This window comes from Megalobrama amblycephala, linkage group LG3 (assembly GCF_018812025.1).
Source record: "Megalobrama amblycephala isolate DHTTF-2021 linkage group LG3, ASM1881202v1, whole genome shotgun sequence".
Classification (NCBI taxonomy): Eukaryota; Metazoa; Chordata; class Actinopteri; order Cypriniformes; family Xenocyprididae; genus Megalobrama; species Megalobrama amblycephala.
In genome coordinates this window covers 18,905,496-18,922,274 of record NC_063046.1, presented here as the reverse complement: position 1 = coordinate 18,922,274, position 16,779 = coordinate 18,905,496, and the positions used below count along the sequence as shown (strand labels likewise).

Genomic DNA, 16,779 nt, shown 5'->3' with positions numbered 1-16,779 from the left:
TTTCCTTCACACCAGCACACGCACTTGGAGGGGGGAAACACCCCTCATTCGGTTTCCATAGCACCGCCCCCAGGAGGCTTGCACGGCCTTTGATGGAAAACAAGCAATAGGTATATAAAGCACAAATGTAGAAACTTCGAATGTCACGTCACGTGTCTTTCATATGCACCTCGAAAAACTATCATTTGCCGCACGTGGAACATAATTCACTGCATCTAAGGACAAAATCAAAGAAAATGTGAATGGAATGTGTAGGCTACATTATCCGCCCTCTCTAACCCCTCCCAAAGCGGTGAACCGCTGCTGGCACTCTGACGGGAGTGATCCGCCTCGCGCACAGCACACTGCTAGTTGGCAAAGGAGTGGCGGCGGGAGCTCGCGCCGCTCTGAACGCGAGACTGTCGCTGACCTTGGTGCTGGAAGCTTTTCACCTCCTTTAACTGTCACTTTGCACTTTGCACTTTGACAGGGAACAGGACCAGTTTTTCCTTTTCCCTCTTATTTGATCATACATCGTTTTTTATTATTATTATTTGTTTTTTCAACTCGTTTTGAAGCGAACATTAATTTGTTTACTCAAATCTGAGATGGCATCGCGTGCCCTTATCGCGCGCAGGGCAGTTTTTGAGTTTATAATTATGAGTAGACAGAGCCAGACCACTTCTGATATCTCTCTTGTGTAGGCGGATTTTTCTCTTCGCCCTGTGAACACCGTCGTGAATTTTCCTCATCCGTCTTACTGAATCATTGATCCGCTGGGTATCGGTCCGGTATGCTCTGTCATCACACACTGTGACATGGTACTTTAACATTACCGGGAAAAAACGAGGGATTATCACATTTGGACATGGAGACTCAGAGGGAGCCTGGTTTTATGCCCAGCAAAGAGGGGCTGAAGCAACTAGCGGGGAAGACACTGGGGCACGTGTACAAGTAAGATATTTTAACATTATCCAATTGATTTAGTTATTTTATAATAATAGGCTAATATAGGCCTGCATATGTGCGTGTTGTGCCTCTAAATAGCCTACATATAAACTCTAACTATAGCTATAACTGAACAGAAAATCACGAATTTGTTGCTAGTTTGATCTGTTCAATAACGAGTTTCCCCAGTCGGTTTTGGCGTCACGCCTCACTGAGACGTGCATAAAATTATGTAATTCTGCATAATCTTGGGAGGAGGGGATGGAAGCATGCAAGTTTTTTTAATCTTTAAAGGTTGTCACTGTAATCCGGCTATTAAAATGCATTTTCGACTGGATAGTAATCGTTCAATTAGAGAATCCCCTTGAGTGTTTCTTCTCATTCACATAATACCTGCAAAAAGACCACGACTGAAATCATATGAGAAAATAATTATTTAGAGCTGCTCCTCGAAATGTGGTATTTTTTGTGCGCGTGTCTTTTAAAAAATAAAAACTTCAAAATAAAAACTTTTTGTAATCTATGAAAAGGGGGGATGAAAGATCAACCGCCTCGACCATATGAACGAATTGTTCTTTACCTTTCCCCCATCACTGCCTCTAATACACACGTCTCCTCATATTTCATTTTTCGTTTACGCATAGAAATTTTTGTAGTTTCTGAGTATTTTCCAGAATACTAGGACATTTTCTTTTATTTGTCTACTGGAATTGAAAAACTGAATTGACAATCATAATGCAGTTAATGTGCATTTTATGCAGTTTATACGTGCAAAATATTACAAAATGAAATGCATTTAATTCCGTCACATGTGCTAATGAAATCATATGCATGAATCGAAATGTATGACATTTTTTATTTCTTTAAAAAATATAAATCTACATTTTTGCGCATTAATTTATTGAATCTATCTTCACATAATAGCCTATGTGTTTTCATTAAATAATAGTAAATAAATGTAAGCAAGTAACCTAACTCTCTTTTTGGATACCTATGGCACTGGTAGCCTATAATAATATTAATATCGTGTTAGTGAATATCAGTGGACCTTAAGCTGTGTGAATGTAAATAAGGTGAAGGTGAAGGGAATGCTGCAATGCGGTACAGTGCGCTTTACAGCAGCACACGAAGCCTATATGGAGTTTACATTAAAAAAAATATCTGTGGGGGGAAAAAAAAAAGAAATAATGCAAATTATTCCTGCAGGCCATTTTAATAACTATTGTCTAAATCTGTCCGTGCAGTTTAGAGTAGGCCTACCAGTGAGAATATCTAAATTAAATGAAATGAATAATATTTTGATTCGTTTGTACATAACGATGATTGTTGCTTCAATAAAAGAGTGGATACAATTCCTAATAATTGGTTCTTCCGGAATCAGTCGTTTTGCTGTTAGTGTCCTACAAGGAGTCTGACAGTTTTCTTCTGACATATGCAGAGTGCTAGAAAGGAGGCAAAAACCTGGCGACAACATTGAATTGACCGAGGATGGACGGCCTACACAGACCAGCGAGAAAAAGCCACCTTTGTGCGACTGCACGTGCTTTGGACTTCCGCGCCGCTACATCATCGCCATAATGAGCGGCCTCGGGTTCTGCATCTCCTTCGGTATTCGGTGCAACTTAGGCGTGGCAATAGTGAGCATGGTGAACAACAGCACCGTTCACCTGAACGGAAAGATCGTCATCAAAGAGGTTTGTGCGCGTGGCACGCTTGGATTTTATACTGTATGTCCACGTCAGCTTAGTGACACCCCCACAAACAGCTTACACACACACACACACACACACACACACACACACATGCACAGTCTCCGTCTGAAATCAATTTATGGAAAATAAATATAATAAAGGAAATATTCAAAAAGCATAATGATTTGTGTTTGTTAGAAAAAAAAGGCCCCACATACTAGCCTGGAAAATATTGAAAACAAGTAGGCTACTCATGCAAAAAAATTGACCTTGGTTATATCGGCCTCAAATTGATTAACTCTTCAGCTGGAAACTAATCCTTCGCTCTTGTCATTTCATTTTTTGTGCACAATAATCAATAAATATTTTGTTTGCTATGGGTTTACAAAAATAAAAGTTTTATGTTTTCACAAATAACGAATGTCTATATTTTAACCTGTTATTAGAGGTGTGTGGAAACGCGCGCGCATATGAGGATATTCACATTTTCAGTTGTCTCTCCTTTTGCAGACAGGATTAGCAACCTGATATTTTCTGTTATTTCTCTCCCATAGAAGGCAAAGTTCAACTGGGACCCGGAAATAGTTGGAATGATTCATGGCTCGTTTTTCTGGGGTTATATTGTGACACAAATTCCCGGAGGATACATTTCCTCTAGACTGGCGGCAAACAGGTAAATCATTAGAAATATAATATTTTATTCAGATTATTATTATCATTAGACGTATTATTATCTACCGTAATTGATTGCATTTAAAGTCGCATTTGGTTTATATTAGGCTACTTTCCACATTGCAATAGAACATAAGATAGGCCTACTAAGGTAAAAGCCTAATGGTAACGAAAAAACATTAATAATTAATTATTAGCTAACACGTTTACAAAAATAAATATTCTATAATTATACTTTATTTTATTGATAAATTATATTATTACGTTTTAAATGGATCATATGTTTGTCCCTAAACTAAGCCATTAAAATCATTGCAGCTTATGTCATAGGTGTCGTCTCAAAGCAGCAGGTTCGCATAGAGTTTAAGCATATATCAGGATTCTGCCTCCGCTGAAGGTAGAAACTGTCGCCAGCATCTCCAGGTGTTTGTCAAGCCAACACGAAAGCGGTGCGAAAGCCTATACTGCCTGACAAGGAATTTCGTTCTCTTGTCGAGACGTTTAAATTTATTAAACATTATTGAATGCAATAGGAAAAATAATTATTGGATAGTTTTAGTCATAAAACATTAAAAATATAAATTTTAAAATAAACCTAATATTTAAACAATGGAATCGAATTTGCATTTGCAAAACCGAGCTGCAAAGATTGGCTTGAGAAACGTGGTGCGTTTCTCATTTTGTTTGAGGACTACACAGGAACTAGCTATAAGCCTATAGTGGTGACTACCGTGTAGCCTATTATTCAATCTGTACCTGTCATTGGAAGAAGAAGAGGATGATGGGAGGAGCTAATTTAGCACAAGTTCAACCCAACCTCCTATGTTTTATTGATTGATTGACTGATTGATTGTTTAAAGACTTGTAAATGACACGCACTGAGTGTGAAATTATTTGCATAAATTTTATATCTAACTTTATTTTATGCTTTATTTTAATGCATATTGATTCAATTTTGTCATAGAAAAACGAAGAAAGGAGAAAGATCTCTAATACGAACATTTTATTTTGGAAAACGTCTCAAAACGTTTTTATTTGAAGGCAATGGTCAATTGTAAAGAAGGAAAATAGGCTAATAAATCAGTGCTGTAATTTTATTATTATAATATAAACCTTAGCAATACTATTTTTATTCAAGCTTTCAAGGTGAAAGGAAATCAAATAAATAAATCAACGCTCCAGACAGGCAGAGAGGTGGAGAGTTCATTGCTATGGTTGATCAGTCTGCTTGTGTTCCAGTGTTGCGTGAGTGGCAGACTGAACGCTGACCCGTCGTGTGAGTTGTAGGATTAGACTGTGGGAGCGGGTCTGTGGGGCATTCTCCACCTGTTAATGAGATCCCGGGGGAAACCGTGTCTAATCTGCTCAATGAGGGGGGCATGGCAACCAGCCTCGGACATGTTGCCAGAGGGTTTGGCCGTGCCTCATATATCACACAACAATTTATCAAAAATAATACTGCCATCTCGGTACCTGGAAATATTTTGAACATTGGACGCAATGTGTTTTCACTAAAACATCTATGTTTGATGATTGGCTAACAGTGAACGAACCTTTTTTTTTTTTTTTAAACCAAGAATCTACAAATTAAAATGCTGTGCAATTATAGTTATTAACTCAGTACGTCAAATCTTTGACATAACTGTCGTTGCTGAAATTATACAACAGTTCTCAGTTCATAATGGTTGACGAGATTGAGATCTAATAGAATCAGCGAGTCTCGTGCAGGAGAACTCCCTCAATCCGATTAGCGAGTGCCGGTGGGAGAGAGGTGAGAGGGTCTCGAGCGCTACAAGACGTCAGGAAAATTGGAAATAAATGGAAGCCCTTATTTCTTCTGCTGCCGTAGGTGCTGGCATCACCCCGCGCGACCAATATCCCTGTTTTTTCTTTTTTTCATTTTTACAATTAATAAAGAACAGAACGCAGAAAGAAGATATGAATTGCACGTAGCTGAATAGATCAGCCTTAAAAACGAGAAATAATGTAGCCTAAAAATAAAAGAATTATGTTTTTTTCATTCTATAATGAAAACATGTTTCCATCTGTTATTCAGGGTATTTGGCGCAGCCATTTTCCTCACGTCCACACTGAATATGTTCATCCCCACAGCTGCACGTGCTCACTATGGTTGCGTCATATTCGTCAGGATATTACAAGGGCTTGTAGAGGTAAGAAAATACGATTTTTCTCTCATTTGATTTTAATCGCTTGTTTGCTAATAACGATCTAATAGGCCTATCATAACCCTCTATAGGTATTCATATCTAAAATGTGGACACTTACATAATGTGGTGGATAATTTTCTATTTGTGCCATTTGTGGAAATCCTTACTAGAGAAAGTCCACAGTCCTGCAACAATCAGTTATGGCCTGAGGATATAGAGAATTATAACCCAGGCTTTGTCTTTAGCACAGCTGTATTGATCTAGAGGCACATGTGCCTATACTTCCATCTTGGCAACAATGTATATATTATTATTTACCTTTTATTTATAACCAATGGAATATTAATATGAATTTAAATAGAATTATGTGATGTAACATTTTTATAATTTGAAAATCTGTCTAAGCAAATTTCTTTGTGATATAAAACTGATGTGTAGTATTATTGTTCCCTAGGGTGTGACCTACCCAGCCTGTCATGGGATCTGGAGTAAATGGGCCCCTCCACTGGAAAGAAGCCGTCTAGCCACAACCTCTTTCTGTGGTAATTTCCATCTTTATTCTCTTTAAAACAAATATAGATTAGTCAGTGGACACTAAAGAAAACCATGCGTCATCATATTTTGTTTAGTTGCTATCTTGGCACCTCATTATTGTGTGCATGTTAAAATTTAAATATACATTTGTTGTTTATCCTCAAGAACTCTAGGAAACATTATTTATGCATGAACTGTACTTTCCTGTGTTGTTTTAATGCATATATTCAGCAGTTGAAAGTACATTCAGAAAGCTTTTTTGTTTCTTTGTTTAAAGACAATTTATTTCAGAGTTTTTTGAGTTCTCCCATGGCTCTCTTCCTCTCTCGTTCTGTAGGTTCCTATGCTGGAGCTGTCATTGCCATGCCTCTAGCTGGGATCCTGGTGCAGTACACTGGCTGGTCATCTGTTTTCTATGTCTATGGTACGAGTGGTTTGTGTGCACAATGATGTATGAGCCATGGTTATAGTGTAAAGCATCATTGTATGAGTGTGCTTAACGGTCTTGATGAGTGTATTTTAGTAAGTGTAGTATGGATTAACTCACTGATGCTGAGTATTGATTTTTCCTCTGATGCTGCCATGTGTCTATCCTCTGTGCTGACACTGAATCTGCCTGTCCCTCTGCCAAGAATTAGTACACTCTGTCTGGAAAGCAATGAACTGTAATTTAGTTATATGAGGAGTTTTCAGTCAGCTGATCTTCCTGTCCGCTTCTTATCTGGCATAATTTTATGATGTTGTCTTTTAAGATCAGCATCTAAGAATTGTTTGTTTCTCTTTAGGGTGTTTTGGGATATTCTGGTATATGTTTTGGATCTTGGTGTCATATGAGAGCCCAGCCGTACATCCCACCATCAGTGCTGAAGAACGCTGCTTCATTGAGGAGAGCATCGGAGAGAGCGCTAAGCTGCTAGGTCCTGCAGAAGTGAGTGACCCCAAACATAATCGTACTCCAAACGTCTGGCTGGATAGGCAGGGTTATCTCAGGGATATTGTGGAGTTGGATGGCTCAGAAGAAAATATCACAGCACAAAATGCTTGACTGAATGATTCAAGTCCTCTTTTTAAGAAGAGACGGCTTGACTAATGGAATAACATCCCCTCTCATGCAAACCTATAATTAAGCACCACTCTATAATGATCTGTAATTCTAATACTCATTTGTTGCTTGACACAAATCTAATTCACATATTATGGTTGTGCTTTGAAAGATTTTAGAGTTTAACAGTAAAGAGCATAATGATATGGCATTGTCCATTTCACTTGACATCAGACTAAAATTAACACAAAGATTCTGATCTTCCTTAAGATTGGGAGCTTTGATGGAGAGAGCTGAGACAAGCTGAGACAAGCAAATTATGACATTGCTGTACACTGTAAAAAATGACCATGATTTTAACAGTAAAAGACTGTAAAAATGCTGCGGTGAAAAACTGTCTATTGGTTTACAGAAAGTTTCCGTACTATATACGGTGAATAACTGTAATAGATCTAACAGTACATTTAATGTAATTTTACGGTAAAATACCGTTAAATTCACCGTTTTTGGAAGTGAAAAATAACAATTCATTGTAAAATTTACAGTGAAAAAACGTAAATTGACATTCCCACAATTCCCTGCTTGACACTTCACATTTGATATATTTTCGTTGAAATAACTCTGTTTCTTCTTAGTTTTTCTCATTTTTCTAATCAGTTATGTACATTATGGTTTTATGTTACATCTAATGTTGTTAAATTAATGTTTATTGCATTTTTAAAATTTCATGCATGTTACCATGATGGTGTTTAGTGTGTGTGTGAATGACACTCTGTGCACCTTCTATATATTAGTATTGTCCTCCTCAGCTTGTGGAAAAGCTGCTTGTGATGAACTTTGATTCATCATGTGACTCTTATCACCACTGTGTTTGGTGACTGACTACAAAACAGATATTAGTACTTCATTAGGTTGGTAAATTAACATTATATCAGTTAATGAAATATGTTATTTTACCGTAAATTTAACAGATTTTTTTTACGTTGCTACTGTATTTTTTACGGTAAAGTTCTGGCAACCACAGCTGCCGGTTTTTTACCGTAAATTTTACTGGGATTTTTTAAAAACTGGTTTTGAGTGATTTGCAATTTGATAGAGGGTAAATGGAACCATAAAACTATTTAAAGTGCTCCTATTATGCTATTTTAAAGGTTTCTAATTTTATTTAAGGTCTCCTACAATAGCTTTACATGCATCCAAGGTCAAAACCAGTTTAATTTTCTCATAATATACATTACATTTGCACATCACCTCTTTTTTCACAGTGTTTGAAATGGCTCGATAAAGGATTCAGTCTCTCTTAACTGCTCCTTTACAAGAGCTTTTTCTGCTCTGATTGGTCAGACGGCCCAGTTTATTGTGATTGGTCTACCGCTTACAGTGAGTGTCGGAAACTAAACGTCTATTACCATATCTGAAATTTAGCTCCAGAAACTACCTCAGCTCTTGTATACATGAACCGTAACAATGGTGTCGGTTTTACCGTATCAATTCCAGCACAGGTCCTCATCCATTAGAAGTACATGCAATGTGGATTTTCAGTGCAGAAAACAGCATCTTCTAGTCACGTTGACAACACCACATGTTGTTACAAAGTACTAAGTAGACACTGTTCGCGGCAGTGAAGACCATAGGCTGGTGTTATGCAAATTTGTTACAAACCTACGTAGATATGTTACGGAAGTGAGACTGGAATTGGTGATAACTCATTTTGACTTCGGTCACATTTTCTTTCAAGACACAATAACTATTTGTTGTGCACTTTGATCTTTCAAACTTTGCAGACCTTTTACATTCACAAACAGCTATATTACACACACTGCATGAAAAGTAATATTTGAAAAAGCATAATAGCTGAACTTCAAAGTGCCCCTATTATGCCATTTTTAAGGTTCTTAATATTGCTTTGGGATTCCCCTACATGCATGCAAAGTTTTCTCTTATTATACATTTAAATCACCTAATTTCCCAAAGATTCTTTTGAAAGATTCATTCGAAGTAGTTTGAATATTCAGTCTCTCTAAACCCATGAGCCTACTATACTCTTATTGGTCAGATGGCCCAATCTGTTGTGATTGGTCTACAATGTACAGCGCATACTGAATTACAGCTCCGGAGCCATGTTGGATTGTATACAATGTATGGACAGCAAAGAGCAAGCTGGTCCAAACTGGGTACTGACCCATCTTTCAAGAGCAAGTGTTTTACAAATCCCACATTGAACTCGCCGAAATTTAAGAAACAGTTGACAGTAAAATGACGAGAACACAACAAAAGATTGGGATTGTACTGCTGTGGTATCGTTGAAAAAATTAATTTTAACCACTAGGGGTGTGACGAGATCTCGTGGCACGAGATCTCGCGAGACTAAACTGTGACGAGATTTCTCGTCGAGGCGAAAAGTAGTCTCGTGATGTTGCCATGACAGAGTGTTAGGATGATTAGGAAAGAATATGCCACCGCTACGTTTACATTTTGCCTCCACTGTCTTTTTGCTTTGTATTTAAATAAAAAAAAAACATTTAATTCAGTTGGATAACGGTCGCCGCCGCTCCACATTTACAGAGTACGCGCGACCGTTTAAAAGTGAAAGTAAACGCGCGCGCGCATTCAAACGTGATTTCAATACCCCGCATTTTGAAAGCGGCTCACTGATGAATACAGATAAGTTATCTCTCAATATGAAAGCTATTTTAGGCTGGGCAGTGTAGTTGTAACCATCTCTCAGCTCTGTATCAAAGAAAAATGTGGTCTTATTTGATCTTTGAATATTGAGAGAGTGCGATTATGGTTGCACTTATTGTAAAGTGTTACCATAAAAATGAATAACAGTTTTCTCTTCTTATTATTTACTAGTACAAACAATAAGGTTTCATTTGTTAACATTAGTTAATGCACTGTGAACTATCATGAACTAACAATGAATTACTATTTTTATCAACTAACAAAGATTAATAAATACTGTAGCAAATATATTGCTTGTTGTTAGTTGATGTTGGTTAATACATTAATGTTAATAAATGAGACCTTATTGTAAAGTGTTACAATTTTTATTTATACTGTTTTTATTTCTGTGATCAGATTGTGGAGAGGAGTTCAGTTAGGAGGTCAAAAGCTGTAGAAGCTCATAATTCATGTACAGTAAGATCTGAAGAGACTGAAATCATACAGAAGAGAAGTCAGTCAGTTGAGTTAGTGGCAAAACCTTTAACATTACTTGAGTATTGTTGTCTTTTACTGCATATGATAATTCAGTCTCAGAAAGTAGAACTGAATTGACATTCATTACAAAATGATTAGTTAAAACATTTCAAATACACCTGCAGAATATTTTTTCTAGTCATGTATTTCGCCATCTTGTCTCGTCTCGTGAACTCAATCTCGAGTCTCGTCTCGTCTCGTGAGATACTGGTCTCGTCACACCCCTATTAACCACTGATTCTTCACAGCCTCATCATTCAGAAGTGAAAATAAAACAAATTTACTTTCACAGAGTAGGACAGTGTCTTCTCGACATGATGTTAAATTATTTTTTATTAATAAAGTTTGGGAGGAGCACATTCAGATAATTATCCTAATTAACACGAGTGGAGAGAATTCAGTTAATCAACTCAATTAGCGATAAGAGGTATATATACAGCAGACTTACCTCTGGAGCCCTCCCCCCGGACAGCACGCCAAATACGCATAACCTTTACTCTACTTAATTATATGTAAGTGTGAACTCACGAACCATACGAAAAAGCTACAGTGTTTGAGGCCGAGTCAAGTTGTTCTCAGGCAGACAATGTAGAACATGGATTTGAATTTCTGATGACTCGTTTAGGCTGTTCAGAGTCAATTCTTTCTATAACTTTATTTATCTTCACAACTTTGCAGATCATTTACATTCACAGACAGATACAGTACACATTGCATGAAAGGTAATATTCGAAAAAGCATAATAGGGGCACTTTAAGTCAAGGATGTGTTGAAAACAATGAGGAAATAAAAGTGTGGCCACCAAAAAATTATGCTTTTTACGTATAAACTTATTTTGCAAATCTATTGTGGATTTTAAGATTTTAGAGGCTGAGATATTTAGTGTCACTACAGGTCACTAAAAAGTGATTTTGTCATCATATGAAGACATCTAATTAAATAATTAAAAGTTTAAAGTACCAACAAAGACATATCAGAGAAGTTTTGCACATCAGTTGTTTTGATTCTATAAAATTTCAGTCAGCTATTTTGATTTCTTTGACTTTGGTGTAAATGCAATGCACTCCCTGAGAACATCAAGAATCAGAAATGTTGATTAATGCTTGCAGCATCAAGACATGACAGATAAAATCATTAGCAGTATGGGTTTTATTGTAACACTTCACTCCATGTGCTGCAATACTAATTTCTCCCACAGAAATACAAGACACCTTGGAAGAAATTTTTCACATCCATGCCTGTCTATGCAATCATTGTGGCCAACTTCTGCAGGAGTTGGACCTTCTACTTGCTGCTCATCAGCCAACCTGCATACTTCGAGGAGGTGTTTGGCTTTGAGATTAGCAAGGTAATTTCAGTTTACCTTTTAAATTGGTATTTGTTTTATACAAACTGCATGACTGATTAAAAAATGAACAATTATTTAATCAGCAATTGGGTCAAAATGGCTAGCCTTAGTGTCTAAGTTGCATAAGATTTTTGTCTATAATTCCAGTGTGCATCAGTAAATGGGTGACCTTTGTCATTCCCTAAGGTCTAAAATAGGTTGATGAATAATTCATTGTGAATAGTTCATGATGAATTATTCATTAATCATTTATTGGTGATTTAAGTCTGTGCTTGCATCTTATTTTGCTCTTGTTTCCTCACTTCCTACAGTTAAACCTGCAATCATGTCTTTACATCTAGTTATAGAATTAACATACTATTTAATAGTGATGCCTTGCATATTACAGTAATATTATGTCAATTTATTTTTATCACGTTTATCCAGTATTTCCTATAAATGCTTCATAATGGTTGTGACCATGTAAATTTAAATTTTATTTTATATGAGACTTTGGACTTTTCTCTCTATTAAATGAAAAACATTGGTCAATGCTTTCATTCTGTAGTGTGTTTTCAATAAGATGCTTCTGAGCCTGACGGCTGCTGTCTTATTCAGGTTGGCATGCTGTCAGCCCTGCCCCATCTGGTGATGACCATTATAGTACCCATTGGGGGACAGATAGCTGATTACCTTCGCAGCAAAAACATCCTGTCAACTACCACAGTTCGGAAGATCATGAACTGCGGAGGTGAGTGGAGCCTATTGCAGGAGCACACACAGAGCCATACAGCTCCTCCATGGCTCAATTTTGGTTAAATCCATATGAACTAAATGAGATTTTTTCATCAACCTAAATATTCACACTTTTTTCAGTATATCCACTAAATATATTTTTATTGTTGTATATTTGTCCATTTTAGCTTAGTGAATTGATCATCCACATGTTTTTACCTTTGACAGGCTTTGGTATGGAGGCCACTCTATTATTGGTTGTTGGTTACTCTCACAGTAAAGGGATGGCCATTTCATTCCTTGTGTTGGCTGTCGGCTTCAGTGGATTTGCAATATCAGGCAAGTCTTTGGGGAAACAATATTTCTGATTTAATATTTTGCCTTGCAAACCTGCCGTTTATTAACAACAATGACCAGAAAAAGCAGCAATAAAAAGCAACCATACACAGCCAGGGAACAGCCTTATTTAACAAAATACCTTGTTCTCCTTTTATCACTCAAACACGCTCTTCCTCCACTGCAGCTAGGAAGGAATAAATCGTTCTGCTGGACTTTTTAAATAATTCATACACACTGTCCCCTGAGAGCAGCCTTACAAGCAGCACATCCAGACAGAGCTCTCAGTGAGGGAGGAGCTAGAGACATCTCTGCTCTACAAGATGGCTGCTCTTTCTATTTTTAGTCTGAATATCCAACATCATGTTAGAGATACTGAAATAAAATGTGCACTCTTGATGCAGAACAGTACAGAACAGGAACGTAGTGTTTGAAAATGTTATTCTGTAATGTTGTTTGTTGCAGTGTTATTTTAGTATCACTGATATACTATTATAGTTTGTGTTCATATTTTGAATAAGATCAGTCTATATAATTTTATTAAGTCTTAGATTTTAGTTTTAGTTATTTTATACTTCAACTTCACGAAAATGAGAAATGTTGGAAACTAGCTGAGATAAAGTTAATGTTTTTTTATATTTTATTTTATTTCAGTTAATGTTTGTTTAATGTAATGAAAATATTTTTAATGGTTTTAGTTTTAATGATAATATCCCTGGTTTGTTGTAATTAATGCAGTGCCAAAACTTGTCACAATTGTCAGATGTTAATAAAATGTAAACCTCTATTTTCCATCAGGTTTTAATGTCAATCATTTAGACATCGCTCCTCGCTATGCCAGTATCCTCATGGGAATCTCTAATGGAGTGGGAACTCTGTCAGGAATGGTGTGTCCTCTTATAGTGGGTGCCATGACCAAACACAAGGTAAGACCACTTTGAATTGTCAGGATTTTTTCATTTGAATTCTAGTGCTGTATGTTTGGACTGGATGGATAATGCCTTGAATGGCTGATGTTGCTATAAGAAGAACACTTAAGTGGTTTGAGCAGCACAGCATATTTGTTATCTTGATTTGTTTCTATTATGTATATGAAATATACATTATATTGTGATTTTAAAAGGTTTTGTATGACAAATTTTTAGATCTCTCTCCCTACTGATTGTCAAAAGTGCTCCTGCATGTTTATTTCATGTGTTATTCTTGTGAGTTTCTTTACGTCAATGAATTCCTGACAACTCTTTTATCCTTTCAGACCCGAGAAGAGTGGCAGTATGTGTTCCTTATCGCTTCCCTGGTGCATTATGGTGGTGTAATCTTCTATGGCATCTTCGCCTCGGGGGAGAAGCAGCCGTGGGCAGATCCGGAGCTGACCAGTGACGAGAAGTGTGGTTTCATTGATGAAGATGAGCTGGCTGAGGAAACGGGGGACATCACCCAGAGCTACGGTGCCCTGGGAGGTCCAGCCAAGACCTACGGTGCCACCACGCAGTTGAACGGAGGATGGGCAGAAGGATGGGATAAACGAGAGGTGTTTGTACAGGATGGTGTGGAAGAAGAGGGTTATGGATACAGGCAGGGTGGGGATTACTCTTAGACCTTGCAAATACACACTATCACACACACAGTCTGATGCACACATAAACATACAGTGGCACAAAAAAAGGATTTGGATACACTTGGACACAAGTCACAGTTGAAAAACGTATAAATTCCATTGCATTAAATAACAAGATATCAAACCAAGTGCAATCTGCAGCAAATCAGCTTTTCTTTAGTGGATGTATGAAGTGTCCATTTGAAGTGTCTTCATTTTGAAAAGAAAAAAAATGTATATGTATGTAGTTACATATAAATAATGTATATGATATATCGTTATATCATCAACCTAACAAACTTGTTTTTGTAAGATGTTTAGCTTTAAAAAAAAAATCTAATGTAATGACATTTATACATTTTAACTATGACTTAAACATCCAGATACTTTTTGAGCCGCTCTACATACAGCACAGTATAAAAAATATATGCCCACACTGTAGATTTTGTAGTGTCTGTGAGTTTATCGATTAACATGTACAAAACCCTAAAAATTGTTGGTTGTTTGCACAAATTTAAATGAACAAATCTTACATTTAAATATGGATTTAAATGTGTCAATTATACAAAGGAGATATTACATATCAAAATTGGTTAACTTTAAATGTTCTACGTATTAAAAAAGAGAAACTTCATTTCAAGTGCAATCACACATTTTTCACCTCATTATTCTGAGCCTTTGCAAAATAGAGAAGCCTTTAGAGTTAGTCCGGCAACTGGCTTCCAGAACTGAGGCTCAGATAATGAACCTGTCTGGAGTCATCAATGGAGAAATACTGCTGTAGAGAATTCCAACCAAGCAACTGGTTTCCACTGTCTTTTTTTTTTTCTGATTGCACTGAGAGAGCTGTACAATGTCATTTGAACAGCACAACAAAGCGAGTTTGTTTATAACTCATGATGATGTGTTACTTGTCCATCGTATATGTCGTGTTTCTGAGAGATTAAAGAGGACTTTGGTCTTTGACACTGCAGATAAAAAAGCACAGTTTTTATTAGATGATAACATAAAAGCAACAAAAAAAATGTTTCTCAAGCTTAGCAGGTTGTTTCAATCGGATGGTGCTGTTGAATTTGGTGTTTGATGTAATAGATGAAACTTGGGAAGGGGTTCGATTTTAGATAATTGGAAATGCCTGGGAACATTATCGCAAGAGCAACAAAAAGCAAAAGCACAGAGTGTCAAAGCTACAGACTCTTTAAATTCCATTCTTTTAACTCCATGCCATTTTGACATCTGTGATTGTTAGTTATGCATGGGATAAAATTGTTTTTGTTTTTATAAATTTTGTCTTTTTATTATTATTTTACTATAACTATGTTCTTTTACTTCACTAAACTGTTACTGATATGTCCATTTCTTTGCACAATTAACCAAAGGTAACCTGTAGTGTGGGATTTTAGCTGGGATGGGGGTAAAAAGTGTCCATTGGGAAAACAAGGGAGAACCTGTGTAAGGGCTGATATAGTCCTAGCAGCAGGTAATAACCATATTCAATGTACAAAGCAATAAAGCCATGGTAACAGTTACTTAACAGTCACTTCATCCAAAAATATGAAACACGTTAGCACATTTAACTGTAATCATTTTGGTTTAAATGTTTTGTGATGACAATTAAAAAAAAGAAAAGAAAAGATTAAACAATTACTTACTGTTAAAGTATATAAATATATATATATATATATGAAAATATATTTAGATTTAGTAAGAGTCCAGTGCAACTCTCTTTACTGTGAAGAGTTTGTGTGCTGGACCCACTCACCAGAAGAGAATGATTCTTAAGTGTCACCTGCAGCTGCTTCCCGTGTGAAACTTTTACCGGGTCCTCAGCTCCCGCAGGTGGCCGCACCTCTGTAGTCGTCCTGTATGGTTGCCAGTGGTTGCTTTTTGAGAGTATGTTGTTGTCGGGTATCTTTTACGTTAATCCTCTCTTTTTGTCCTTCCCCATTGTTTCTGGTCTGTGTTTTGTCTGTGGCTAGAGAAGCGCTTCCTTGCTCCCCTCTTCCCTCTTTTCTCCTTGCATTTTCCCATTACTGTTACAATATTCAGTGACACCAGGATTGTGTGTAAAGGTATTCAAATATCTTCAAAAATGACAGTAATTTGCCTGATGATGTTGAGGTACCTTATTCTTGTTTCCTGCCTATGAGTGAAGTGTGAATATATGGCTTCCTTTTGCTGTCTTACTGTAAATGGAGAGGTTTGTTGATGTGAAATTAAAATGCTCTATATAGCCTTTTTTATATAAAATTATAACAAAATTGTACTCGCCTGTGTTCTTTTACTGTGACTCTATTAAGCTTTGCAGGCCAAATTATGGAAAATTTACTGCCAGTATGTTGGTGTCTGATTACAGTCGTCAAGCACAATGTATTTTGTCCAACTGTTACATGTCTGCATGTTGGTAAATCATATCCAAGTTTTTAGCCCCAACATTGGTTATCTGTCAGTCATATAGCATCTGTGTCCTTTCCCTGCTCTAGTAAAATCAATATAAGTGCCCCTCGAGATTAGCAAAACCTATTGACCACACAAACCTCCTAATGGAG

At 36.8% G+C, this 16,779-nt stretch overlaps 1 protein-coding gene across 1 annotated transcript; it reads left to right on the top strand.

The window, feature by feature from the left end:
* The first annotated feature begins 166 nt into the window (after positions 1 to 166).
* Positions 167 to 16,496, top strand: slc17a6b (solute carrier family 17 member 6b). Its single transcript, XM_048184432.1, has 12 exons — positions 167 to 933; positions 2,366 to 2,621; positions 3,173 to 3,291; positions 5,347 to 5,461; positions 5,913 to 6,000; positions 6,330 to 6,416; positions 6,778 to 6,920; positions 11,434 to 11,583; positions 12,181 to 12,313; positions 12,526 to 12,636; positions 13,432 to 13,559; positions 13,889 to 16,496. The coding sequence occupies exons 1-12, from the start codon at positions 848 to 850 to the stop codon at positions 14,228 to 14,230; spliced, it is 1,758 nt and encodes a 585-aa protein (XP_048040389.1). The 5' UTR covers positions 167 to 847; the 3' UTR covers positions 14,231 to 16,496.
* The last annotated feature ends 283 nt before the right edge of the window (positions 16,497 to 16,779 follow it).

Coding starts and splice junctions, on each gene's coding strand:
- slc17a6b (XM_048184432.1), top strand. CDS start 848: ATGGAGACTCAGAGGGAGCCTGGTTTTATGCCCAGCAAAGAGGGGCTG. Junction 2,622..3,172: donor GAAAGATCGTCATCAAAGAG/GTTTGTGCGCGT, acceptor TCTCTCCCATAG/AAGGCAAAGTTCAACTGGGA. Junction 12,314..12,525: donor GAAGATCATGAACTGCGGAG/GTGAGTGGAGCC, acceptor TACCTTTGACAG/GCTTTGGTATGGAGGCCACT.